Source organism: Anomaloglossus baeobatrachus, chromosome 7 (assembly GCF_048569485.1).
Source record: "Anomaloglossus baeobatrachus isolate aAnoBae1 chromosome 7, aAnoBae1.hap1, whole genome shotgun sequence".
NCBI classification, from domain to species: domain Eukaryota; kingdom Metazoa; phylum Chordata; class Amphibia; order Anura; family Aromobatidae; genus Anomaloglossus; species Anomaloglossus baeobatrachus.
The window spans coordinates 60596542-60624380 of NC_134359.1; the positions used below are offsets into that span (position 1 = coordinate 60596542).

Sequence of the window (27839 nt, forward strand, 5' to 3'; positions counted from 1 at the left end):
CTGATCTACCGGCAGGTTACAATGACTCCCATTGTGTGCAATGTTCGGTCCCTGTGCCACTTCGTCAGCCGGAGTCTATGGTGGTAGTAGCCCAGGCAGAGTCGCCGGTGAACCCTGTCCCGGTGACGGGGACAGAGTTTGCAGTTTTTGCTGACAGGATGTCTGTCACTATGACAAAAATCCTAGAGACCTTGCAGGCCAGGCCAGTTACTCAGTCCATGGACACTGCTGCGGCAATGTTCCCCGGTCCCCCTCAGTTGGAGTTAATCCGTGCTTCAAGGGGGTCCCAGGCATCTCAGCCTGACGGCTCTGATTCAGATGACAGTCCCAGGCAGCCTAAGCGAGCTCGCTGGGAGAGACCCTCCACGTCATCACGCGGATCAGGGTCTCGGCGAGAGGAGTCTCTACATGATGAGACAGAGGAGGGTGATCAGGAGTCTAATCCTGAAACCGCTCTCAATCTGGATACTCCTGATGGTGACGCCATGGTAAATGACCTTATAGGGGCCATCAATAGTCTATTGGAAATTTCTCCCCCTGCCCCTTCTGCAGAGGAGGCAGCTGCACAGCAGGAGAAGTTCCATTTCAGGTATCCTAAGCCAAAACTGAGTACTTTTCTGGACCACGCTGACTTCAGGGAATCAGTCCAGAAACACCATGCCTACCCAGATAAGCGTTTCTCCAAACGTCTTAAGGATACACGTTATCCCTTTCCCCCTGACGTGGTCAAACGCTGGACCCAGTGTCCAAAGGTGGACCCCCCAATCTCCAGGCTTGCAGCTAGATCCATAGTTGCAGTGGAAGATGGGGCTTCTCTTAAAGATGCCAATGACAGACAGATGGACCTTTGGTTAAAGTCTGTCTATGAAGCTATCGGCGCGTCGTTTGCTCCAGCATTCGCAGCCGTGTGGGCACTCCAAGCTATTTCAGCTGGCCTGGCACAGGTGGACTCTATCATATGTCCTGCAGTGCCGCGAGTAGCGTCCCTAACCTCGCAAATGTCTGCGTTTGCGACTTACGCTATCAACGCTGTCCTGGACTCTACAAGCCGTACCTCAATTGCGTCTGCCAACTCTGTTGTCTTGCGCAGAGCCTTGTGGTTAAAGGAATGGAAAGCGGATTCTGCTTCCAAAAAATGTTTAACCAGCTTGCCACTATCTGTAGACAGACTGTTTGGTGAACAATTGGCTGAAATCATTAAGCAATCCAAGGGTAAGGACTCCTCCTTACCCCAGCCCAGATCAAGCAAACCTCAACAGAGGAAGTGGCAGTCGAGGTTTCGGTCCTTTCGAGGCTCCGGCAAGACCCAATTCTCCTCGTCCAAAGGGACTCAGAAGGAGCAAAGGAGCTCAGATTCCTGGCGGGCTCATTCACGCCCCAAGAAAGCAACCGGAGGAACCGCTTCCAAGGCGGCTGCCTCATGACTTTCGGCCTCCTCCCTCCGCATCCTCGGTCGGTGGCAGGCTCTCCCGCTTTTGCGACATTTGGCTGCCACAGGTCAAAGACCGGTGGGTAGCAGACATTTTGTCTCACGGGTACAGGATAGAATTCAGTTCTCGTCCTCCGCCTCGGTTCTTCAGAACCTCCCGACCGAGCAGATGCCCTTCTGCAGGCGGTGTGCTCACTAAAAGCAGAAGGAGTGGTGATCCCTGTTCCTCTGCAGGAACAAGGGCAAGGTTTTTACTCCAATCTCTTCGTGGTTCCAAAAAAGGACGGCTCGTTCCGTCCTGTTCTGGACCTAAAGCTGCTCAACAAGCATGTGAACGCCAGGCGGTTCCGGATGGAATCCCTCCGCTCCGTCATTGCCTCAATGTCTCAAGGAGATTTCCTTGCATCAATAGACATCAAAGATGCTTATCTCCACGTGCCGATTGCTACAGAGCACCAACGTTTTCTACGTTTCGTGATAGGAGACGACCATCTCCAGTTCGTAGCTCTGCCATTTGGTCTGGCAACAGCCCCACGGGTTTTCACCAAGGTCATGGTGGCAGTGGTAGCAGTCTTGCATTCTCAGGGACACTCGGTGATCCCTTACCTGGACGATCTACTTGTCAAAGCACCCTCTCAAGAGGCATGCCAACACAGCCTGAATGTTGCGCTGGAGACTCTCCAGACTTTCGGGTGGATCATCAACTTTTCAAAGTCAAACCTGGCACCGACTCAATCACTAACGTATCTTGGCATGGAGTTTCATACTCTCTCAGCGATAGTGAAGCTTCCGCTGGACAAGCAGCGGTCTCTACAGACAGGGGTGCAGTCTCTCCTTCAGGGTCAGTCGCACCCCTTAAGGCGCCTCATGCACTTCCTAGGGAAGATGGTGGCAGCAATGGAGGCAGTCCCGTTCGCGCAGTTTCATCTGCGTCCACTTCAATGGGACATTCTCCGCCAATGGGACGGGAAGACAACTTCCCTAGACAGGAAAGTCTCCCTTTCTCAGACGGCCAAGGATTCTCTGCTATGGTGGCTTCTTCCCACCTCATTATCGCAGGGAAGATCATTCCTGCCCCCATCCTGGGCAGTGGTCACGACAGACGCGAGTCTGTCAGGGTGGGGAGCAGTTTTTCTCCACCACAGGGCTCAAGGGACGTGGACTCAGCAGGAGTCCACCCTTCAGATCAATGTTCTGGAGATCAGGGCAGTGTATCTTGCCCTATTAGCCTTCCAGCAGTGGCTGGAAGGAAAGCAGATCCGAATTCAGTCGGACAACTCCACAGCGGTGGCATACATCAACCACCAAGGAGGGACACGCAGTCGGCAAGCCTTCCGGGAAGTCAGGCGGATTCTGATGTGGGTAGAGGAAAGAGCATCCACCATATCAGCAGTTCACATCCCGGGCGTAGAAAACTGGGAAGCAGACTTCCTCAGTCGCCAGGGCATGGACGCAGGGGAATGGTCCCTTCACCCGGACGTGTTTCAGGAAATCTGCCGCCGCTGGGGGGTGCCGGACGTCGATCTAATGGCGTCTCGGCACAACAACAAGGTCCCGACCTTCATAGCGCGGTCTCGCGATCAAAGAGCTCTGGCGGCAGACGCCTTAGTGCAAGATTGGTCGCAGTTCCGGCTCCCTTATGTGTTTCCACCTCTGGCACTCTTGCCCAGAGTGTTACGCAAGATCAGATCCGATTGCGGCCGCGTCATACTCGTCGCCCCAGACTGGCCGAGGAGGTCGTGGTACCCGGATCTGTGGCATCTCACGGTCGGCCAACCGTGGGCACTACCAGACCGTCCAGACTTACTGTCCCAAGGGCCGTTTTTCCATCGGAATTCTGCGGCCCTGAACCTGACTGTGTGGCCATTGAGTCCTGGATCCTAGCGTCTTCAGGATTATCCCAAGGGGTCGTGGCCACCATGAGACAGGCTAGGAAGTCCACTTCTGCTAAGATCTACCACAGGACGTGGAAGATTTTCTTATCCTGGTGCTCTGCACAAGGAGTATCTCCCTGGCCATTCGCGTTACCTGTCTTTCTTTCCTTCCTGCAATCTGGGTTGGAAAAGGGCTTGTCGCTCGGCTCCCTTAAAGGGCAAGTCTCGGCACTATCCGTGTTTTTTTCAGAAGCGTCTAGCACGACTTTCTCAGGTGCGCACGTTCCTGCAGGGGGTTTGTCATATCGTACCTCCGTACAGGCGGCCGTTAGATCCGTGGGATCTAAACAAGGTCCTTGTTGCTCTCCAGAAGCCGCCCTTCGAGCCTCTGAGGGATGTGTCACTTTCTCGACTCTCACAGAAAGTGGCCTTTCTGGTAGCGGTCACGTCTCTTCGGAGAGTGTCCGAACTAGCAGCGCTGTCATCCAAAGCTCCTTTCCTGGTGTTCCACCAGGACAAGGTAGTGCTGCGCCCCATTCAGGAGTTTCTCCCTAAGGTGGTATCCTCTTTTCATCTTAATCAGGATATCTCCTTGCCTTCCTTTTATCCGCATGCAGTTCATCGGTATGAAAAGGATTTACATTTGTTGGATCTGGTGAGAGCACTCAGAATCTACATTTCCCGCACGGCGCCCCTGCGCCGCTCGGATGCACTCTTTGTCCTTGTCGCTGGTAAGCGCAAAGGGTCGCAGGCTTCCAAAGCCACCCTGGCTCGATGGATCAAAGAACCAATTCTTGAAGCCTACCGTTCTGCTGGGCTTCCGGTTCCATCAGGGCTGAAGGCCCATTCTACCAGAGCCGTGGGTGCGTCCTGGGCATTACGACACCAGGCTACGGCTCAACAGGTGTGCCAGGCAGCTACCTGGTCGAGTCTGCACACTTTCACCAAACATTATCAGGTGCATACCTATGCTTCGGCGGACGCCAGCCTAGGTAGAAGAGTCCTGCAGGCGGCAGTTGCCTCCCCGTAGGGGAGGGCTGTCTTTGCAGCTCTAACATGAGGTATTTCTTTACCCACCCAGGGACAGCTTTTGGACGTCCCAATCGTCTGGGTCTCCCAATGGAGCGCCGAAGAAGAAGGGAATTTTGTTACTTACCGTAAATTCCTTTTCTTCTAGCTCCTATTGGGAGACCCAGCACCCGCCCTGTTGTCCTTCGGGATTTTTGGTTGTTTTTCGGGTACACATGTTGTTCATGTTGAATGGTTTTCAGTTCTCCGATGTTACTTCGGAGTGAATTTGTTTAAACCAGTTATTGGCTTTCCTCCTTCTTGCTTTTGCACTAAAACTGGTGAGCCAGTGATCCCACTGGGGGTGTATAGCCAGAAGGGGAGGGGCCTTACACTTTTTAGTGTAATTGCTTTGTGTGGCCTCCGGAGGCAGTGCTATACACCCAATCGTCTGGGTCTCCCAATAGGAGCTAGAAGAAAAGGAATTTACGGTAAGTAACAAAATTCCCTTCTTTATCTTACATTTTTATTTTTTGTTAAAGAAACTTGACTCTGATTCTGAAGAAGAAAGGCCTAAAATGCTTAGAAGGTCCACAAGAGCTCAGGCCAAAAAGAATATACCGCTGAAAGTAGCTCTGAAGTTTCCACCAAAGAGGAGTCCAAAAATAAGTCCACCAAAGAAGGAGGCGCGGACAGAGGCAAAGAAAAAACAGAAGGATGAGTTCGATGAGTCCGACAATGAGAGCGGTCCCAAGTTTTTAGCGAAACGTGCCATGAACATCAAACAAAACAAAGAAATGGTATGTGACGGGTTTGAATTTGGTTACATGTATGATAAATAACCTAATCTGTCCTGACCTGCAGTTTTGATACTGTATATTAACCATAGATCTGCCAAAAGAAAATATTTTATCATGTAAATTCTTTTATTTCGATTTTTATTTTATAGAAAAAGTGCATGGCTGGTGATATGGCCTTGAGGCCACATTCACACGTTGAGTATTTGGTCAATATTTCACATCAGTATTTGTAAACCAAAACGAGATGGTGACAAATGCAGCAGTGGTGCCCGTGTTTTTATTATACTTTTCCTCTGATTGTTCTGGCTTACACATTACTGATGTAAGATACTGAAGGTGTGAACATGGCTTAGTTCTTTAGGACTGTTTTCCCTCCCCCGCTCCCCCTCCCCAGCTCACCAAGTCGAATGATTATCAGTTCTGCCTGTATTTTGTGTGGGTTTCCTCCCACACTCTAAAGGTGGTGTCACACATAGCGACGACAACGACGTCGCTGCTAAGTCACCATTTTCTGTGACGTAGCAGCGATGTCGCTGTGTGTGACATCCAGACCTGGCCCCTGCTGTGAGGTCGCCGGTCGTTGCTGAATGTCCTGCTTCATTTTTTTGGACGTTGCTCTCCCGCTGTGAAGCACACATCGCTGTGTGTGACAGCGAGAGAGCGACGAACTGAAGCGAGCAGAGAGCAGGAGCCGACGTCTGGCAGCCTGCGGTAAGCTGTAACCACGGTAAACATCGGGTAACCAAGAAGCCCTTTCCTTGGTTACCCGATATTTACTTTAGTTACTAGCGTCCGCCGCTCTCACACTGCCAGTGCCGGCTCCCTGTTCCCTGCATACGTAGCTAGAGTACACATCGGGTTATTAACCCGATGTGTACTCTGGCTAAGAGTGCAGGGAACAGGGAGCCGGCACCGGCAGCGTGAGAGCGGCGGACGCTAGTAACTAAGGTAAATATCGGGTAACCAAGAGAAGTGCTTTCCTTGGTTACCCGATATTTACCTTAGTTACGCTTCCACGCGTCGCTGTTGGCTGGGGGTTGGTCGCTGGTGAGATCTGCCTATTTGACAGCTCACCAGCGACCATGTAACACCGCAGCAGCGATCCTGATGAGATCAGATCGCTGGTTGTGATCGCTGCTGCTTTGCTATGTGTGATACCACTTTAAGGCTATGTGCCCACGGGAGATTAAACCTGCGGATTTATCTGCGGAAAATCCACGGATTTTCTGGATTTTCCAGATAAATCCTTAGATTTTAGCATGTACAGACACTCCCCATGTTATCCTATGGGACATGGGGAGTGCAGTGTCCATGCTGCGGATTCGTGCGGCTGCAGAACATGCGGATGTCCCACAGCCGTACGTAATTGCATGTCAATTATTTCTGCGGAATTACCTGTGGAAATTCCGGGCCTCCACTATGGAGATAGAGGCCGGGACGTCCGCAGGTAAGCCGCACTAATACCCGCAGGTTTTCCGCAGATATTTCGCTGGAATACCACAGCAATGGATAGCTGTGGATTCCGGGGAGCTGCTGCGGGAAACTTGCGGACGTACCTGTGGATACATCCTCCTATGGGCACATAGCCTAAATTCCCTGCATACTATGAGAGTTTTGTTGTGTGCTCCATTGTCTAATATATTTGTATATGTCTTTTATATTTGTTGTTTTTTTTTTAAGACTATAACATTCTATTTTTCAGCTTGCAAAGTTGATGGCAGAACTTAAAAGTATGCCTGACTTCCGGTCAAGCCCTAGCCCATTCTCTCCCTCTTTGGTAAGTTGCAGACAGATGATTTTTTTTCTTCTTCTCCTTTTTGGTTTCAACACATGTTACTGTTGTAAGTGTGCCATTCGTAAAATAATCAGATTTTTGTTTTGAAGGCCGTGTGATCTATTTTCAGCATGTAATTCTCTTACTTTAGAAAGTAAAACGTACTCCCAGAACGCCTTGCACTCCTGGACATTTGAGAAGGAATCCAGAAAGAAGCTCTCGGCCTCACACCAGATCCAGATCTCTTGTTGATGGTCCTCCCAGCCACACCCCAGATGATGACGAGGAGGAAGATGACCGCTACTATTTGATTAGAAAAAGAAAGATGGACGAGGAGTCGGATGTAAGTGCTTCCTCATTATGATGGTTGATCATAATAAATATTGATACCATAAAGTGCAGTTGTAATGTATGAGCATCTGTAATGATCACTGTATGGTACAATCATACCTGGTCACTTTAAGGCTGTGTGCCCCCACAGGACAATGTACCGGCGGATATTTCCGCAGGTTTGTCCGCAGGTTTACCGCAGCTGATGGCCAGAATCCGCAGCTATCCATTGCTGCGGGATTCGTGCATTTTTATTGCGGTAAACCTGCGGGACAAGTGTGGAAAGACCTGCGGAAGTCCAGGCGTCTATCTCCATAGTGGCGAGGCGGGAATTCTGCAGATATTTCCGCATGAATAATTGAAATGCAGTTACGTGCGGCTGCGGGAAATCCGCAGCATATTCCGCAGCCGCTCATGCCGCACCATTGATACAGCACTCCCCAAATCCCATAGGATAACATGGGGAGTGTCTGTGCTTGCTAAAACCTGCGGATTTATTTAGATAATCCAGATAAATCTGCAGGTTTTCCGCGGCAAAATCCACGGGTACGTTGTCCCGTGGGCACATAGCCTTAATTTATTATGCAAAATCCATTCTATAGGTAACAGCTGCTTGTTGTCCACCTTTTTTCTCCTTGCACTGCTACTGGTGTTGGCTTTTTTTGTTTTCTTTCTGAATTGTAACCCTTACATATTGCAATGTTATTTTCTTTGTCGCTCCATTGGGAGACCCAGACAATTGGGTGTATAGCTTCTGCCTCCGGAGGCCACACAAAGTATTACACTTAAAAGTGTAAAGCCCCTCCCCTTCTGCCTATACACCCCCCGTGCATCACGGGCTCCTCAGTTTTTATGCTTTGTGCGAAGGAGGCACACATGCATGCATAGCTCCACAATTTAGTCAGCAGCAGCTGCTGACTATATCGGATGGAAGAAAAGTGGGCCCATATAGGGCCCCCGGCATGCTCCCTTCTCACCCCACTCTGGTCGGCGGTGCTGTTAAGGTTGAGGTACCCATTGCGGGTACATAGGCAGGAGCCAACATGCTGTTTTCCTTCCCCATCCCTGCAGGGCTCTGGGTGAAGTGGGATCCTAATCGGTCTCCAGACACTGGGACCGTGCTCCCTCCGCAGCCCCTGGGGAATCTGCTGGACAGGAGCTGGGTATCGTCAGGGACAAGGCCCTGCTACTGTAAGGTACTCTGTGTCCCCTTGGGGACGGCGCATGGAGCGCTTGTGTCATACACGCTGCAGCACTGCTGGGCGTGTTAGTGCGCCGGGACTACCGCGCTGACCGCGCTTGTTTGCCGGCCGCGCTTATAACTCTAGTCCCCGGCTTCTGCGGCCTAGTACCGCATATTCCCGCCCCCGGGCCTGCCAGTCAGGGGAAGGGACGGACGCTGCACTGGACGTCAGCGCTGAGGGCTGGAGCATACTTTGTATCCTCCTCCCCCCTCACTCAGCACCGTGGGGCACCAGATTCCCGCACTTTCTAGGGCACGCCCACGGCCCCCTCCTCCTCACAGAACGCCGGCAGCCATTCCTGTCAGCACTTCTGAAGCTGGAGAGGAGAGACAACACGGCTCTGGGAGATCCAGGCAGGGAATCTGGTGGTCACACAACCGCTTTTGGCGGTCGGTAAGCCGCACCTGTTTCTAGGTGCTGGCCCCCCTGGGTGCCTAAGTGTATATATATATATATAGGTTTATATCCTACATATTTACTCTGTACGGTCGCACTGTTGGTTTTTGGCTATATACCCTCCCGGACTGTACTCAGAGGAGACAACAGCATGTCGTCCGCAAAAAGCAAGGGTGCCAAAGCACAGGCTTACTTTGCAACCTGTACCTCATGTGCGGCTATACTACCGGCAGGTTCCACCTACCCTCATTGTGTGCAATGCTCGGCCCCTGTGGCACTTACTCAGCCGGAGCCTCTGCCACTGGTGGCCCAAGTGGAACCACCTGCTACCACTGTCCAGGTGACAGGGACGGAGTTTGCAGTATTCGCTGACAAACTTTCTGAGACTATGGATAAATGGTCTGCTAAGATACTAGAAGCCTTGCAGTCCAGGCCGGTAACACAGGCCCCGGGCACTGTTGAATCATTGACCCCAGGCCCCCCTCGGTTGGAGCAGCAAAGTGCTCCTGGGGTGACTCATAGGTCCCAAGGTGAGGTCTCTGACACGGACCGCAGTCCCAGACCGCCTAAGCGGGCTCGCTGGGAGCTTCCCTCGACTTCATCACACTGCTCAGGGTCTCAGCAGGAGGACTCTCTAGAGGATGAAGCGGAGGTGGCAGATCAGGATTCTGATCCTGAAGCCGCTCTCAACCTAGATACGCCAGAGGGAGACGCCATAGTGAACGACCTTATAGCGTCCATCAATCAGGTGTTGGAGCTTTCTCCCCCAGCTCCTCCAATTGAGGAGTCAGCTTCTCAGCAGGAGAAATTCCGTTTTAGGTTTCCCAAGCGTACAATGAGTACGTTTCTGGATCACTCCGACTTCAGAGAGGCAGTACAGAAACACCGAGCTTGTCCAGATAAACGCTTTTCTAAGCGCCTTAAGGACACACGTTATCCCTTCCCCCCTGACGTTGTCAAGGGTTGGGCTCAGTGCCCCAAGGTGGATCCTCCAGTCTCCAGACTGGCGGCTAGATCCATAGTTGCAGTGGAAGATGGGGCTTCACTCAAAGATGCCACTGACAGACAGATGGAGCTCTGGTTGAAATCCATCTTTGAGGCTATCGGCGCGTCCTTTGCTCCGGCATTCGCAGCCGTATGGGCACTCCAAGCTATCTCAGCTTGTCAGTCTGAGATTAATGCAGTCACACGTGCCTCTGCTCCGCAGGTGGTGTCATTAACCTCTCAGGCGTCGGCGTTTGCGTCCTACGCCATTAATGCTGTCCTGGACTCTGCGAGCCGTACGGCGGTAGCATCCGCCAATTCGGTGGCAGTCCGCAGGGCCATGTGGCTACGTGAATGGAAGGCAGACTCTGCTTCCAAAAAGTTCTTAACCGGGTTGCCATTTTCTGGCGACCGCCTGTTTGGTGAGCGATTGGATGAAATCATTAAACAGTCCAAGGGAAAGGACTCATCCTTACCCCAGCCCAAACCAAAGAGACCTCAACAACGGAAGGTACAATCGAGGTTTCGGTCCTTTCGGCCCGCGGGCAGGTCTCAATTCTCCTCGTCCAACAGGCCACAGAAGAGTCAGACGAACTCCGATTCATGGCGGTCTAAGTCACGTCCTAAAAAGACCGCCGGAGGAACCGCTTCTAAAGCGGCCTCCTCATGACTTTCGGCCTCTTCACACCGCATCCTCGGTCGGTGGCAGGCTCTCCCGCTTTTGCGACGCCTGGCTGCCACAGGTACAAGACCGTTGGGTGAGAGACATTCTGTCTCACGGTTACAGGATAGAGTTCAGCTCTCGTCCTCCGACTCGTTTCTTCAGAACATCTCCGCCCCCCGAGCGAGCCGATGCTCTCCTTCAGGCGGTGTGCACTCTGAAGGCAGAAGGAGTGGTGATCCCTGTTCCTCTTCAGCAACAGGGTCACGGTTTTTACTCCAACTTGTTTGTGGTGCCAAAAAAGGACGGATCTTTCCGTCCTGTTCTGGACCTAAAACTGCTCAACAAACACGTAAAAACCAGGCGGTTCCGGATGGAATCGCTCCGCTCCGTCATCGCCTCAATGTCCCAAGGAGACTTCCTAGCATCAATCGACATCAAAGTTGCTTATCTCCACGTACCGATTGCACCAGAGCATTAGCGCTTCCTGCGTTTCGCCATAGGGGACGAACACCTTCAGTTCGTGGCATTGCCTTTCGGCCTGGCGACAGCACCACGGGTCTTCACCAAGGTCATGGCAACAGTGGTAGCAGTCCTACACTCTCAGGGACACTCGGTGATCCCTTACTTAGACGATCTGCTTGTCAAGGCACCCTCTCGAGTGGCATGCCAACGCAGCCTAAACATTGCTCTGGAGACTCTCCAGAGATTCGGGTGGATCATCAATTTCCCAAAGTCAAATCTGACACCGGCCCAATCACTGACATATCTCGGCATGGAGTTTCATACTCTCTCAGCGATAGTGAAGCTTCCGCTGGACAAACAGCGTTCACTACAGACAGGGGTGCAATCTCTCCTTCAAGGCCAGTCACACCCCTTGAGGCGCCTCATGCACTTCCTAGGGAAGATGGTGGCAGCAATGGAGGCAGTTCCTTTTGCGCAGTTTCATCTGCGTCCACTTCAATGGGACATTCTCCGCAAGTGGGACAGGAAGTCGACGTCCCTCGACAGGAAAGTCTCCCTTTCTCAGGCAGCCAAAGCCTCCCTTCGGTGGTGGCTTCCCACTTCATTGTCGAAGGGGAAATCCTTCCTACCCCCATCCTGGGCGGTGGTCACGACGGACGCGAGTCTGTCAGGGTGGGGAGCGGTCTTTCTCCACCACAGGGCACAGGGTACCTGGACTCGGCCAGAGTCCTCCCTGCAGATCAATGTTCTGGAGATAAGGGCAGTGTATCTTGCCCTAAAGGCGTTCCAGCCGTGGCTGAAAGGCAAACAGATCCGAATTCAGTCGGACAACTCCACAGCGGTGGCATACATCAACCACCAAGGCGGAACACGCAGTCGGCAAGCCTTCCAAGAAGTCCGGCGGATTCTGCTGTGGGTGGAAGCCACAGCATCCACCATATCCGCAGTTCACATCCCGGGCGTAGAAAACTGGGAAGCAGACTTTCTCAGTCGCCAGGGCATGGACGCAGGGGAATGGTCCCTTCACCCGGACGTGTTTCAAGAGATCTGTTGCCGCTGGGGGATGCCGGACGTCGACCTAATGGCGTCCAGGCACAACAACAAGGTCCCGGCATTCATGGCACGGTCTCAAGATCACAGAGCTCTGGCGGCAGACGCATTAGTTCAGGATTGGTCGCAGTTTCAACTGCCTTATGTGTTTCCTCCTCTGGCACTGTTGCCCAGAGTGTTACGCAAGATCAGGTCCGACTGCCGCCGCGCCATCCTCGTCGCTCCAGACTGGCCGAGGAGGTCGTGGTACCCGGATCTGTGGCATCTCACGGTGGGTCAACCGTGGGCACTACCAGACCGACCAGACTTGCTGTCTCAAGGGCCGTTTTTCCATCTGAATTCTGCGGCCCTCAACCTGACTGTGTGGCCATTGAGTCCTGGATCCTAGCGTCTTCAGGGTTATCTCAAGAGGTCATTGCCACTATGAGACAGGCCAGGAAACCAACGTCCGCCAAGATCTACCACAGGACGTGGAGAATATTCTTATCCTGGTGCTCTGATCAGGGTTTTACTCCCTGGCCATTTGCCTTGCCCACTTTTCTTTCCTTCCTTCAATCCGGATTGGAAAAGGGTTTGTCGCTCGGCTCCCTTAAGGGTCAAGTCTCAGCGCTCTGTGTTTTTCCAGAAGCGCCTAGCCAGACTTCCAAAGGTACGCACGTTCCTGCAGGGGGTTTGTCACATAGTCCCTCCTTACAAGCGTCCGTTAGAACCCTGGGATCTGAACAGGGTGCTGATGGCTCTTCAGAAACCACCCTTCGAGCCAATGAAGGATATTTCTCTTTCACGCCTTTCGCAGAAAGTGGTCTTCCTAGTAGCAGTCACATCACTTCGGAGAGTGTCTGAGCTAGCAGCGCTGTCATGCAAAGCTCCTTTCCTGGTGTTTCACCAGGACAAGGTGGTTCTGCGTCCGGTTCCGGAATTTCTCCCTAAAGTGGTATCCCCCTTTCATCTGAATCAGGATATCTCCTTACCCTCTTTTTGTCCTCATCCAGTTCACCAATGTGAAAAGGATTTGCACTTGTTGGATCTGGTGAGAGCTCTCAGACTCTACATTTCTCGTACGGCGCCCCTGCGCCGCTCGGATGCACTCTTTGTCCTTGTCGCTGGCCAGCGTAAAGGGTCACAGGCTTCCAAATCAACCCTGGCTCGGTGGATCAAGGAACCAATTCTCGAAGCCTACCGTTCTTCTGGGCTTCCGGTTCCTTCAGGGCTGAAGGCCCATTCAACCAGAGCCGTGGGTGCGTCCTGGGCTTTGCGGCACCAGGCTATGGCTCAGCAGGTGTGTCAGGCGGCTACCTGGTCGAGCCTGCACACTTTCACGAAACACTATCAGGTGCATACCTATGCTTCGGCAGATGCCAGCCTAGGTAGGAGAGTCCTTCAGGCGGCGGTTGCCCACCTGTAGGAAGGGGCCGTTTTACGGCTCTATTACGAGGTATTATTTTACCCACCCAGGGACTGCTTTTGGACGTCCCAATTGTCTGGGTCTCCCAATGGAGCGACAAAGAAGAAGGGAATTTTGTTTACTTACCGTAAATTCCTTTTCTTCTAGCTCCAATTGGGAGACCCAGCACCCGCCCCTGTTCCCTTCGGGCTGTTGTTCTTTGTGTACACATGTTGTTCATGTTGAATGGTTTTCAGTTTTCCGAACTTCCTTCGGATTGAATTTACTTTAGACCAATTTATAAGTTTCCTCCTTCCTGCTTTTGCACCAAAACTGAGGAGCCCGTGATGCACGGGGGGTGTATAGGCAGAAGGGGAGGGGCTTTACACTTTTAAGTGTAATACTTTGTGTGGCCTCCGGAGGCAGAAGCTATACACCCAATTGTCTGGGTCTTCCAACTGGAGCTAGAAGAAAAGGAATTTACGGTAAGTAAACAAAATTCCCTTCATTCATTTGTACTAGAAACAGCATTTTGATGCTCTTTTGATAAAGATCGACCATAATGTTAAATTCCTTTACAGGATGAAAGTTATGTGCCCAGATTCCGCCGGCATAGTTCGTTGACTATTCCCCATGTTGTCCGACCAATTGAAGACATAACACAAGAGGAACTGGACGCCATCTGCGTCAATGGACGAGAAAAAGTCTACAACAGAGTTACAGTGAGTATCATTTGCCCGCCCTGCCAGATACCAGGAAGAAATGAGACTGCATAGCTCCAAACTGCTCCAGAGATCACTTCATATATCCTTTAAATTTGGCTGTATCTTGTTTTTACTTAGGGTTCAACCTGTCATCAATGTCGCCAGAAAACAATAGACACAAAAACCAACTGCAGGAATCCTGATTGCATGGGCGTTCGCGGCCAGTTCTGTGGCCCCTGTCTAAGGAATCGATATGGTGAAGAAGTGAAGACAGCGCTGCTAGATCCAGTAAGTTGGAGAGAGATAGAGATAGATAGATATATATATTAAACTAAACTAAATAAATATAATATTAAATATATAATTAAATACAAATATTATATATATATATATATATATATATATATATATATAATGTACGTACGTATGTATGTATATATGTATGTGTGTATATATATATATATATATATATATATATATATATATATATATATATATATATATATATATATATATATATATATATATATATATATATATATATGTATGTATATACGTACGTGTGTGTGTAATATATAATATATATATATATATATATATATTTATATTTAATATTTGTATTTAATTTATTATATATTTAATATTATATTTATATAAATATATATATATATATTTTTTTTTTTAATATATATAGTGTGGACAGTGACGTTTACTTAACTTTTCTGCTTTACCTTTTCCTTTCAGGATTGGACATGCCCGCCCTGCAGAGGGATCTGTAACTGCAGCTTCTGCAGACAGCGTAAAGGCCGGTGTGCCACGGGGGTATTGGTTTACCTGGCCAAGTACCACGGCTATGATAACGTACATGCCTATCTGAGCAGGTATTGCTTTCTCTTACAATAAAATTTCCCAACAGTTGTGACTGCGCTGTTTTTAGACACTGATTAACAAAGATTCTGTTTGCTCTTTTGCAGCTTGAAGCGTGAATTGGAGATGGAAGACGACTGAGTGTCTTATAATGAAACGCGACTGAAAACAACAAGAGAAAAAAAGGGGCTGATTGTTAACCTGAAAGAAATACTGCATTTTGGCTACTTACTGATTGTAAACAATTTTTTATAGTAGTTTGTAGTATATCTGAATGTAAATTTAGTAGGGCTGTGCACACAATATTCAATTTTTTCCCACCTTAGCACTGCTGAAAATTTGGATGGTTGGTTATATAGCAAAAAAAGTGATCAAAAAGTTGTTTTGTTACAGTTCGAGCTGGGTGAGAAATCCTCAATCAAAACTATGGAATTGAAAAAAACCTGATCTTATGCCCCATAGCAATTAACCGAGCACAAATTGCTACGTACAATGTCCATTTTCCTGTGCTTGTTTGTATTGTAAAGAGTTTTTATACCTGTACATAGACTGACATAGGGTTTGCTTTTATACATAAGCAATCTATATATTTTTTTTGCCATTAAAAAAAAATCCCTCCTATGATAGATGAAAAGTCATTGTTTTACTATTTGATATGTGAGATTTACATTCCCTGTAAACAATGAAACGTGGAATAATGTTGTCCCACTGGAATAGTTCGCCTGGTGGATAACGGGTTAAAGGAAATGTTAGGAGGGAGGAAACAAAAGGAATAGAATAAACACTGGTAGTGTAGTAACTAACTGCTATGTTCTGGTGCACTTTAGTAAAACATATTTCCAAATGCATCCGGTTAGATTTAAAGGGCTTGTCCCATCTTGTGACGAGTCTGCGGTCACTATATGACTGCAGTCTTCTTAGAGGGTGCACACTTCACACTGTCAGGATTGTGCATTATTGCTGTTGAGGGTGAGACCCTGTTACCATTTGCATACTACTGGCCACATTCTGATTAGACGTGGTCGACATTGCTCAATGCACGTTAATTGTTCAAGGTCAAGCACATCTAGTCTGCACGTGACCGCATGTATACAAATCGTCAGTAGCGAAGAATCCTGACAGTGTGCAGTGCACGCCGCAAGTAGTGATAAGTCTGCAGTCACATGGGGACCGCAGACGTTTATCACAAGATCGGATGACCCCTTTAATGCAAAGGTTTGATGTTAAACGTGTATCTGTAGGAAGATAACGATTCTTTTCTATTGAGTGTAAATACATATTTTTACTTTTTTTTTTTTTTGCATTACTTGTGTTCTGCTTTTAAGGAAATCCACCCTGTATTTTAATGTCTGCTCCACTGATGTCTCTTGGTACACACCTTCATTTCACTTTGAAATATGAGTTAGAGTACCACAATATACCCTGTGACATCCTTCTGTTGTTCCTTTTGGGAATATATGAAGAAATTGACACGTTTTTAGAATTATTTTATTCCTTTTAAAAACATTGGTTATGCATACTGTCGGCATAGTATGTGTTGGGACTGTAAATAGTATGGGTATTTCCCTGCATACTCTCAACGTGTGTTGGGACAGCAAAGAAAATGGTATTGCCCTGCATACAGTCAGCATCATATGTGTTGGGACAGCAAAGAGTATGCAGAGTGATACCATTTTTTTTTTTTTTGCTGTCCCAATGCATACTATGCTGACATTATGCAGGGTGATACCATTTTCTTTGCTGTCCCAATACATACTATGCTGACATTATGCAGGGTGATACCATTTTCTTTACTGTCCTAATGCATACTATGCTCACATTATGCAGGGTGATACCTTTTTTTTTTGCTGTCCCAATGCATACTATGCTGACATTATGCAGGGTGATACCATTTTCTTAGCTGTCCCAATGCATACTATGCTCACATTATGCAGGGTGATACCATTTTCTTAGCTGTCCCAATGCATACTATGCTCACATTATGCAGGGTGATACCATTTTCTTAGCTGTCCCAATGCATACTATGCGCACATTATGCAGGGTGATACCATTTTTTTAGCTGTCCCAATGCATACTATGCGCACATTATGCAGGGTGATACCATTTTCTTTGCTGTCCCAATGCATACTATGCTCACATTATGCAGGGTGATACCATTTTCTTTGCTGTCCCAATGCATACTATGCGCACATTATGCAGGGTGATACCATTTTCTTTGCTGTCCCAATGCATACTATGCTCACATTATGCAGGGTGATACCATTTTCTTTGCTGTCCCAATGCATGCTATGCGCACATTATGCAGGGTGATACCATTTTCTTAGCTGTCCCAATGCATACTATGCTGACATTATGCAGGGTAATACCATTTTCTTAGCTGTCCCAATGCATACTATGCGCACATTATGCAGGGTGATACCATTTTCTTAGCTGTCCCAATGCATACTATGCTCACATTATGCAGGGTGATACCATTTTCTTAGCTGTCCCAATGCATACTATGCTCACATTATGCAGGGTGATACCATTTTCTTTGCTGTCCCAATGCATACTATGCTGACAGTATGCAGGGCAATACCATTTTGTCAGCATGGTATGTGTTGGGAATGCAAAGAAAATGGTATTGCTCTGCATACTGTCAGCATAGTATATGTTGGAACAACAAAAAAAAATGGTATTGCTCAGTTTTCAATTTAGGCCGGTCGGAAAACAGACCGATATGTCCGGACCAACTTTGACTCTCCAGATCTGAACAGCCTCAAATCCATGTGTATTCTACAAGGCTGTAAAACAAACCCAGGTATTATTTCATGTCAGGATTGCAGATAGTCCATATATTTTTAGTTTTTGTTGTGATACTGTATTTTTTCCCCAAAAATGAAAAAATATAAGTGTTAGTTTTATACTTGAAATAAGCCAGGTAAAGTAAATTTGTGTTTTACGTAAATTTTTTACTAACTTTTTTTTTTTTCCCTCAGTTTGTATGTTTTTTGGTTATATCACTGTATTATGGTTCTTAGTTTTCTACCAGATAATGTTTAAATAAACTCGTTTCTATGTATGTGTTATCCGTTCTTGTGTACCACATCGCAAATCAGTCCACACAAACGCAAAATGGGACTTTTTTGTTTTACCACAATGGAATAAATAGACTGTTGAGTGAGACGTCCTCCCTCCCGGGAGCGCTCTGGGTAGGGGCTTCGTGCACACTGTTCTGTACGGGTTTTTGTTCGTAATCTATTTTCAGAATACATAATTAAAATGGAGACAGCTGGCTACGATTTTGATACAGGATGATATATAAAAGGCATATAATATTCAAGTTGTTTAGATATAATCACGGTTCCTGCGGCGACTGAATCGTAGCTGTGGTTGTTTATGTCTGTGATTTCAATTTTTATAGTATTTTTTTTTTTCTTTTTTTTTTTTTCTTTTAAACAGCTGCATAGAGAGCGTATTATATGTGGAGACTGACAATTGTACTGCTCGCTGCTGAACCTTCCCCATTCACAATTCAAAAATTATCATTACCCGTGCTGTGGTCAAAAATTGCACACCTCCATCATCATCACATATTTTTGTATTTTTATTTTTTTATTTTCTCATGCAAGCACCAAATGCAAGCTCTGTTCTCATTCTGCCAATCTTTATAAGGCTGGGTTCACATGTTTTGTACTCATCTGTTATGGATCAGTTTGCAAAAAAGGTCTGAAAACACTACATTCTTTTCCATTGTTAACGGATGTCGACCAGATCCGATTTTAATGTGGAATCTATGGAGAGCTGATTGCTATTTATCATCCATTTCTAATGGATCCGTTGCAAATCCAAGTGCAACGGATGTCTAAATGGAAATCTGTTAACGGATCTGTTGTCAATATACTCCCACATTAAGGCCACTTTCACATTTCGTTTTTACCTCCGTTCAGTGGTCCCGTCGGCGCTTCCGTCCGAACACCGCCGCAAAGCGTGTTTCAGATGCATGCGCCGACGGGGCCATTGACTATAACTGAGCAGACGCAGTCAGCGTGTGCGGTCTTGCCCCATTTTCGGGCGTATGTGCTTTCTGCAGGCGGACACCAAAACTTGGTCTGCGTGTCCGCCTGCAGAAAGCGTATACGCTCGAAAATGGGGCAAGACAGAGCACACGCTGACTCAGTCTGCTCCATTATAGTCAATGCTCCCTTCGGCGCATGCGTCCGAAACATGTTTTGTGGGGGTGTTCGGACGGAAGCGCCGATGGGACCACCGAACGGAGGTAAAAAAATTAAATGTGAAAGCGGCCTACAAAAAAAATCGGATCCGTTCTAACTGATAACTACAGGCCACGTGAACACAGCCTTATATTACTTTTATCTTACACACTTAACAATAAAGCCACGCCAGCAAGAATCCATTTTGAAGGTCTTTCCTTGGTCTTCAAGTGAAATGCCCAAACGTAGGTCGATCCTCTTATTTTTGTCTTGTAAACAGGACACTCGTACATGTTTCTTGTGTCTTGCCTGTCGTTGGGGATGGCTTTTACAAAAATAACTGGCATCATGGGATTGGGAGCCTTTAAACGCGCTTCGACAATGTGTCCTCCTTGTACGTCCCACTGTGCCCCTGCGTAAGACAATAGATTTAGGCATAAAAAAAGATATAATTTCCTACAATAAGCAATACTATAATGCAAAGCTCCCCCCCGAAAGCTAATCGCTTCTCTGCACTGCCTTAGGCTTCCTTCACACCTCTGTACAAAACACGAATGGTTTACACAGTCCGTGGTGTAGATGTGACATCTGGATAGCACACACACAATGAGCTGTTATACTTGTCTCCAGCACTGCTGTTACTTCCGGGTCCGCAGTGAGTGCAGTAAATATGTAATGAGTGGGCCTGGAAGTAACAGCCGAGGAGGCAGAGACTGCAGCGCTGGAGACAGGTACTGGAAGTATAAAAATGCTTTATTTTTAAGTGATGTGTTTTCTCCAGTATGTGTAACATTGATGTAACACAGATCACATCAGTGTGCGGTCTGTGTGGCAGAAAAAGGACACGCTTGTGCTCCACACGGACATGTGTGTAGACCCATTGATTTTAATGGGCCTATGTGTATCTGTGTTTCCGGTACATGTGAAAGTGGATGTGTGAAGGAGGCCTTAGATATGTAGTGCTTTGTCTTTTTGGTCACTGGAAAATGTCAATTTGGTCTAATCTGATGTCCATTTAATATGGACAAAATACAGACCGCAATGCATGGACTAGTCGCCCATCTCCATAGTGGAATGTGACCGCCATAGAGGCTACTATGAAGCTATCAAGTGTGGGTCAAGAGACCTGTGACTAGTAATCAAACAGTGATGTATGATGTCTGAATGAGGCCTTCAAGTTTATTCTTTGTATCTTTAGGAGCAACTTCTGGTAGCTGGAGGGGGGTGCTCACGATAGGTCAGGCCAGCAGCAAATGTCACTCCACCAACCTGTACTGAGCGCTCTTGCTGCCAACTGTATTTGGCTGGGATTAGGCCTTAGAGCAGCCCTTACAAGCTCAGCATGAAAAAGCTTGTTAGCAATGCAGGTTTGGCCACTGCTAACAGGCAGCAGCTGTATATGGAAACTCTATATAAAAATAAATATAAGGTCTGAGGTCAAGTCTGGGTCCCGAACCAAACGTTTAACTAAAGGAAGAAGTTTCCAGCGCCAAGGATGAAATATAAAATCCTTTTTTATTAGATAACAAGAAGTAAAAATCCAGCAGGTACCATATGCATGTCAGAAGGCTTGCAGAACAACGCGTTTCGACGCTTCAGGTCTTAGTCATTTCTTTGTCGCTCCTAATTGGGAGACCCAGACAATTGGGTGTATAGCTACTGCCTCCGGAGGCCACACAAAGTATTACACTAAAAAGTGTAAGGCCCCTCCCCTTCTGGCTATACACCCCCCCCGTGGGATCACGGGCTCCTCAGTTTTATGCTTTGTGCGAAGGAGGTCAGACATCCACGCATAGCTCCACTGTTTAGTCAGCAGCAGCTGCTGACTATGTCGGATGGAAGAAAAGAGGGCCCATACTAGGGCCCCCAGCATGCTCCCTTCTCACCCCACTTTCTGTCGGCGGTGTTTGTTAAGGTTGAGGTACCCATTGCGGGTACGGAGGCTGGAGCCCACATGCTGATTCCTTCCCCATCCCCATTAGGGCTCTGGGTGAAGTGGGACTTTACCGGTCTCCAGGCACTGAGACCGTGCTCCTTCCACAGCCCCCGGAATCGGCTGGATATGGAGCTGAGTATCGTCAGGGACAGGGCCCTGCTTCGTTAAGGTACTCTGTGTCCCCGGGCATACCGCGCGCACACCGCAGCATGCTGGGCGTGTTAGTGCGCCGGGGACATCAGCGCTGCTGCGCTTGTGCCATTCCTCACTACAGCGCTGCTGAGTGAGTAGACTTAGTACGAACGGCCGCGCCGGCCGCTGGGGTCAGTTTTCACTGCGACGCGGCTGGGACTTGTGGTGCGCCGGGGACTTCCGCGCTAGCCGTGCATGTATGACGGCCGCGCTTATTACTACAGTCCCCGGCTTTTGCGGCCTAGTTCGTTTCGTTCCCGCCCCCAGACCTGCCAGTCAGGGGGAGGGCGGGACGCTGTACAGACCATCAGCGCTGAGGGCTGGTGTCTGCTTTACATACTCCAGCCCTCACACTGGGCACAGTGGGACGCCAGTTTCCCGCACTTTGTTTGTGGCACGCCCACGGTCCGCCCCTCCTCACAGGACGCCGGCAGCCATTCCTGTCTGCACGCTGAGCTGGAGAGGGGAGACTGGGAGACCCAGACACGGGATTCTGCGACCTCACACCCGCTTTTCAGCGGGCGGTAAGCAGCCCTCAAGGGCTCACCCCCACTTGTGCCGAAGTGTACTTTGTATTTTTGTGCTTGCATGCTATACATTACACTGTACGGTCACTGGTGACTCTCTGCTATATACCCTCCTAGGTTACTCAAGGCAGACAACAGCATGTCGTCCGCAAAAAGCAAACGTGCCAAGGCACAGACTTTATATGCTGCTTGTACCGCATGTGGGGCTGCTCTACCGGCAGGTTCCACTGACCCCTATTGTGTGCAGTGCTCGGCCCCTGTGGCACTTGCTCAGCCGGGCCCGCTGCTAGAGGTGACCCAGGGAGAACCACCTGTGAATGCTGTCCAGGTGACAGGGACGGAGTTTGCAGTTTTTGCTGACAGATTGTCTATGACTATGTCTAAAATTCTTGAAACATTGCAGTCTAGACCAGTAACTCAGACCATGGGCACTGTTGAATCATTGCTCCCTGGTCCCCCTCAGCTGGAACACTCCCGAGCTCAGGAGGTGTCGCATGCACCCCAGGGTGACGACTCTGACTCGGACGACAGTCCCAGTCGGCCTAAGCGGGCTCGCTATGAGCGGCCCTCAACTTCATCACACTGGTCAGGGTCCCAGCTGGACGACTCTCTGTGTGATGAGGCGGATGTGGCTGATCAGGATTCTGATCCTGGGACCGTTCTCAATCTGGATACACCTGATGGTGACGCCATAGTGAATGATCTTATAGCGTCCATCAATAGAATGTTAGATATTTCTCCACCAGCTCCTCCTGCGGAGGAGTCAGCCTCACAGCAGGAGAAATTCCATTTCAGGTATCCCAAGCGTAAATTGAGCACTTTTCTGGACCACTCTGACTTTAGAGACGCTATCCAGAAACACCACGCTTATCCAGATAAGCGTTTCTCCAAACGGCTTAAAGATACACGATATCCTTTTCCCCCTGACGTGGTCAAGGGCTGGACCCAGTGTCACAAGGTGGACCCTCCAATCTCCAGGCTTGCAGCTAGATCCTTAGTTGCAGTGGAAGATGGGGCGGCACTTAAAGATGCCACTGACAGACAGATGGAGCTCTGGTTGAAATCCATCTATGAAGCTATTGGAGCGTCGTTGGCGCCAGCATTCGCAGCCGTATGGGCACTCCAAGCTATTTCAGCTGGGCTTACACAGGTCGACACGGTCACACGTACATCTGCTCCGCAGGTGGCGCCCTTGACCTCTCAAATGTCTGCATTCGCGTCTTACGCGATTAATGCTGTCCTAGACTCTACGAGCCGTACGGCAGTGGCGTCTGCCAACTCCGTGGTTTTACGTAGAGCCTTGTGGTTGAGAGAATGGAAGGCAGATTCTGCTTCCAAGAAGTGCTTAACCAGTTTGCCTTTTTCTCGTGACCGACTGTTTGGTGAGCGTTTGGATGAAATCATTAAACACTCCAAGGGTAAGGATTCATCCTTACCTCAACCCAGACAAAACAAACCCCAACAGAGGAGGGGACAGTCTGGTTTTCGGTCCTTTCGAGGCTCAGGCAGGTCCCAATTCTCCTCGTCCAAAAGGACTCAAAAGGATCAGAGGGGCTCAGATTCTTGGCGGACTCAATCACGACCAAAAAAGACAGCCGGAAGAACCGTTACCAAGACGGCTTCCTCATGACTTTCAGCCTCCTCTCTCCGCATCCTCGGTCGGTGGCAGGCTCTCCCGCTTTGGCGACATTTGGCTGTCACAGGTCAAAGACCGTTGGGTGAGAGACATTCTGTCTCACGGGTACAGGATAGAGTTCAGTTCTCGTCCTCCAACTCGCTTCTTCAGAACTTCTCCACCTCCCGACCGAGCAGATGCTCTTCTGCAAGCGGTGTCCGCCCTAAAGGCGGAAGGAGTGGTGACTCCCGTTCCTCTTCAGGAACGAGGTCGCGGTTTTTACTCCAATTTGTTTGTGGTGCCAAAGAAGGACGGGTCGTTCCGTCCCGTCCTGGATCTAAAGCTGCTCAACAAACACGTGAAAACCAGGCGGTTCCGGATGGAATCCCTCCGCTCCGTCATCGCCTCAATGTCTCAAGGAGATTTCCTAGCATCAATAGACATCAAGGATGCTTATCTCCACGTGCCGATTGCGCCAGAGCATCAGCGTTTTCTACGCTTCGTGGTAGGAAGCGAACACCTGCAGTTCGTAGCTCTACCTTTCGGGCTGGCGACAGCCCCTCGGGTCTTTACCAAGGTTATGGCAGCAGTAGTGGCAGTCCTGCACTCGCAAGGTCACTCTGTGATTCCGTATTTGGACGATCTACTTATCAAGGCACCCTCTCAAGAGGCATGCCAGCACAGCCTGAACGTGGCACTGAAGACTCTCCAGGGTTTCGGGTGGATTATCAACTTTTCAAAGTCAAATCTAACCCCGACCCAATCACTAACATATCTTGGCATGGAGTTTCATACTCTCTCAGCGATAGTGAAACTTCCACTGGACAAACAGTGTTCACTACAGACAGGGGTGCAATCTCTCCTTCAGGGCCAGTCGCACCCCTTGAGGCGCCTCATGCACTTCCTAGGGAAGATGGTAGCAGCAATGGAAGCAGTTCCTTTCGCGCAGTTTCATCTGCGTCCACTTCAATGGGACATTCTCCGCCAATGGGACGGGAAGTCGACATCCCTCGACAGGGATGTCTCCCTCTCTCAGACAGCCAAGGACTCTCTCCGGTGGTGGCTTCTTCCCACCTCATTGTCGAAAGGAAAGTCGTTCCTACCCCCATCCTGGGCGGTGGTCACGACAGACGCGAGCCTGTCATGGTGGGGAGCAGTGTTTCTCCACCACAGGGCTCACGGTACGTGGACTCGGAAAGAATCCACCCTTCAAATCAATGTTCTGGAAATCAGAGCAGTCTATCTTGCCCTACAAGCCTTCCAGCAGTGGCTAGCAGGCAAGCAGATCCGAATTCAGTCGGACAACTCCACAGCGGTGGCATACATCAACCACCAAGGGGGAACACGCAGTCGGCAGGCCTTCCAGGAAGTCCGGCGGATTCTGACGTGGGTGGAAGACACGGCATCCACCATATCCGCAGTTCACATACCAGGCGTGGAAAACTGGGAAGCAGACTTTCTCAGTCGCCAGGGCATGGACGCAGGGGAATGGTCCCTTCACCCGGACGTGTTTCAGGAGATCTGTCGCCGCTGGGGGATGCCGGACGTCGACCTGATGGCGTCACGGCACAACAACAAGGTCCCGGTTTTCATGGCGCGATCCCACGATTACCGAGCTCTGGCGGCAGACGCCCTAGTTCAGGATTGGTCGCAGTTCAGGCTACCTTATGTGTTCCCACCTCTGGCGTTGTTGCCCAGGGTGCTGCGCAAGATCAGGGCCGACTGCCGCCGCGCCATCCTCGTCGCTCCAGACTGGCCAAGGAGGTCGTGGTACCCGGATCTGTGGCACCTCACGGTAGGCCAACCGTGGGCTCTGCCAGACCGTCCAGACTTGCTGTCTCAAGGGCCGTTTTTCCATCTGAATTCTGCGGCCCTGAACCTGACTGTGTGGCCATTGAGTCCTGGATCCTAGCGGCCTCAGGTTTATCTCATGAAGTGGTTGCCACCATGAGACAGGCTAGGAAACCATCCTCCGCCAAGATCTACCACAGGACGTGGAAGATATTCTTATCTTGGTGCTCTGCTCAGGGAGTTTCTCCCTGGCCATTTGCATTGCCTATTTTTCTTTCCTTCCTGCAGTCTGGGTTGGAAAAAGGTTTGTCGCTCGGCTCCCTTAAAGGTCAAGTCTCCGCGCTATCCGTATTTTTTCAGAAGCGCCTAGCGCGACTTCCTCAGGTACGCACGTTCCTGCAAGGGGTTTGTCATATCGTCCCCCCTTACAAGCGGCCGTTGGAGCCCTGGGATCTGAACAAGGTCCTAATTGCTCTCCAGAAGCCGCCTTTCGAGCCTTTGAACGATGTTTCCCTTTCTCGTCTTTCACAGAAAGTGGCCTTTCTAGTGGCGGTCACGTCTCTTCGGAGAGTGTCCGAGCTGGCGGCGTTATCATGCAGATCTCCCTTCCTAGTATTTCACCAGGACAAGGTAGTTCTGCGTCCAATTCCAGAGTTTCTTCCTAAGGTGGTATCCTCCTTTCATCTCAACCAGGATATCACTTTACCGTCTTTGTGTCCGCATCCAGTTCACCAATTTGAAAAAGGTTTGCATTTATTGGATCTGGTGAGAGCACTCAGGATCTACATTTCCCGCACGGCGCCCCTGCGCCGCTCGGATGCACTCTTTATCCTTGTCGCTGGTCAGCGTAAGGGGTCGCAAGCTTCCAAATCCACCCTGGCGCGGTGGATCAAGGAACCAATTCTTCACACCTACCGTTCTGCTGGGCTTCCGATTCCATCAGGACTGAAGGCCCATTCTACCAGAGCCGTGGGTGCGTCCTGGGCATTACGGCACCAGGCTACGGCTCAGCAGGTGTGCCAGGCGGCTACCTGGTCGAGTCTGCACACTTTTACCAAGCATTATCAGGTGCATACCTACGCTTCGGCGGATGCCAGCCTAGGTAGACAAGTCCTTTAGGCGGCGGTGGCCCACCTGTAGGAAAGGGCTGTTTGACGGCCCTATCACGAGGTATTCTTTTACCCACCCAGGGACTGCTTTTGGACGTCCCAATTGTCTGGGTCTCCCAATTAGGAGCGACAAAGAAGAAGGGAATTTTGTTTACTTACCGTAAATTCCTTTTCTTCTAGCTCCAATTGGGAGACCCAGCACCCGCCCTGTTTTCTTAGGGATTTTGTTTTTTCGGGTGCACATGTTGTTCATGTTGAAGAGTTCAGTTCTCCGATGTTGTTCCTCGGATTGAATTTGTCTTTAAAACAGTTATTGGCTTTCCTCCTTCTTGCTTTTGCACTAAAACTGAGGAGCCCGTGATCCCACGGGGGGGTGTATAGCCAGAAGGGGAGGGGCCTTACACTTTTTAGTGTAATACTTTGTGTGGCCTCCGGAGGCAGTAGCTATACACCCAATTGTCTGGGTCTCCCAATTGGAGCTAGAAGAAAAGGAATTTACGGTAAGTAAACAAAATTCCCTTCTTTCTGACTAAGTGTGACTAGCTCCCTTTTCTTTATCGTTCCTATGGGAGACCCAGACATTGGGTGTATAGCTTCTGCCTCTGGAGGACACACAAAGTACTACACTCAAAAGTGTAGCTCCTCCCTCTGAGCATATACACCCCCTGGAGAAACCAGATCTAGCCAGTTCATTGCTTTGTGTTCAGGAGGCATACATCCACACATGCATTCTCAGCTGATTTTTCAATTTTGGAAAGAGTTTAAAGAAAAGCGGGTCCAAGTCTGGACCCCCCGCATATCCCTTCTCACCCCACTGTGTCGGCGGTGCTGTTAAGGTTGATTCCAAGGCTGGAGCCTTACATGCCGCGCTCCTTCACCATCCCTCGTGCTCTGGCTTGAAGTGGGAGCCAGCACGGTTCTCCATGCTTTGCAGGAGACCGGTCTCCATCCGCAGCCCTTCAGGATCCTACTGGACGGAGCACTCATTCCCAGGGACCTGGCCCTGCGTCTCAGCAAGCTAAGTACCTGAGACGTTTATATTCGGGGGGTCCCTGTACTTTATTATGGTGGGAGACTGTGCTGAGTGAGTTTTCTGACATTTCCGGCCGGTTCTCTGGCTGTCGCCTGAGAACCGCGCCGATGGTGCCTGCGCGCCGGCCACACCGCTCAAATTTAGGCCCCGGCTTCGCCGGAGGCCTAATTTCGGTTTCACTGCCCTCGCATGTCATTCATGCAGAGGGACAGTGCGGCTCCGCTCAGCGGCCGTTCTGCACAGGGGAGAGACACTCCTCACTGAGTACATGTCTCCTCCCCTGTAAGTCTCTTTGGCCCTTCAGATCCCGCTCTCAGAGTTGGTCCCGCCCCCTCTCCTCGCTCCGGCGCCATTTTATCAGCGTTTTTCTCTGCGATCATCACTGGCTGCAGCATCCCTGCTGAGGTGCTTGGGGGTCCGGGCTTTGGGATCTTGAGGGCACACAACACCGCTCCAGCGGTCTGGTAAGCCAC

At 49.6% G+C, this 27839-nt stretch overlaps 2 protein-coding genes across 2 annotated transcripts in view; one reads left to right on the top strand and one right to left on the bottom strand.

The window, feature by feature from the left end:
* Window positions 1–18012, top strand: part of CDCA7 (cell division cycle associated 7) — a 28408-nt gene extending 10396 nt beyond the window's left edge. Inside the window, exons 4-10 of the mRNA XM_075317347.1 lie at window positions 4854–5111; window positions 6814–6888; window positions 7037–7228; window positions 13981–14121; window positions 14242–14391; window positions 14848–14984; window positions 15078–18012. Coding sequence (XP_075173462.1) covers window positions 4854–5111; window positions 6814–6888; window positions 7037–7228; window positions 13981–14121; window positions 14242–14391; window positions 14848–14984; window positions 15078–15111 — 987 coding nt within the window. The 3' untranslated portion in view covers window positions 15112–18012. The remainder of the gene's footprint in view (window positions 1–4853; window positions 5112–6813; window positions 6889–7036; window positions 7229–13980; window positions 14122–14241; window positions 14392–14847; window positions 14985–15077) is intronic.
* A 1117-nt stretch (window positions 18013–19129) lies between these two features.
* Window positions 19130–27839, bottom strand: part of LOC142245878 (dynein axonemal heavy chain 11-like) — a 519159-nt gene continuing 510449 nt past the window's right edge. The window contains exon 71 of the mRNA XM_075318873.1: window positions 19130–19575. Coding sequence (XP_075174988.1) covers window positions 19328–19575 — 248 coding nt within the window. The 3' untranslated portion in view covers window positions 19130–19327. The remainder of the gene's footprint in view (window positions 19576–27839) is intronic.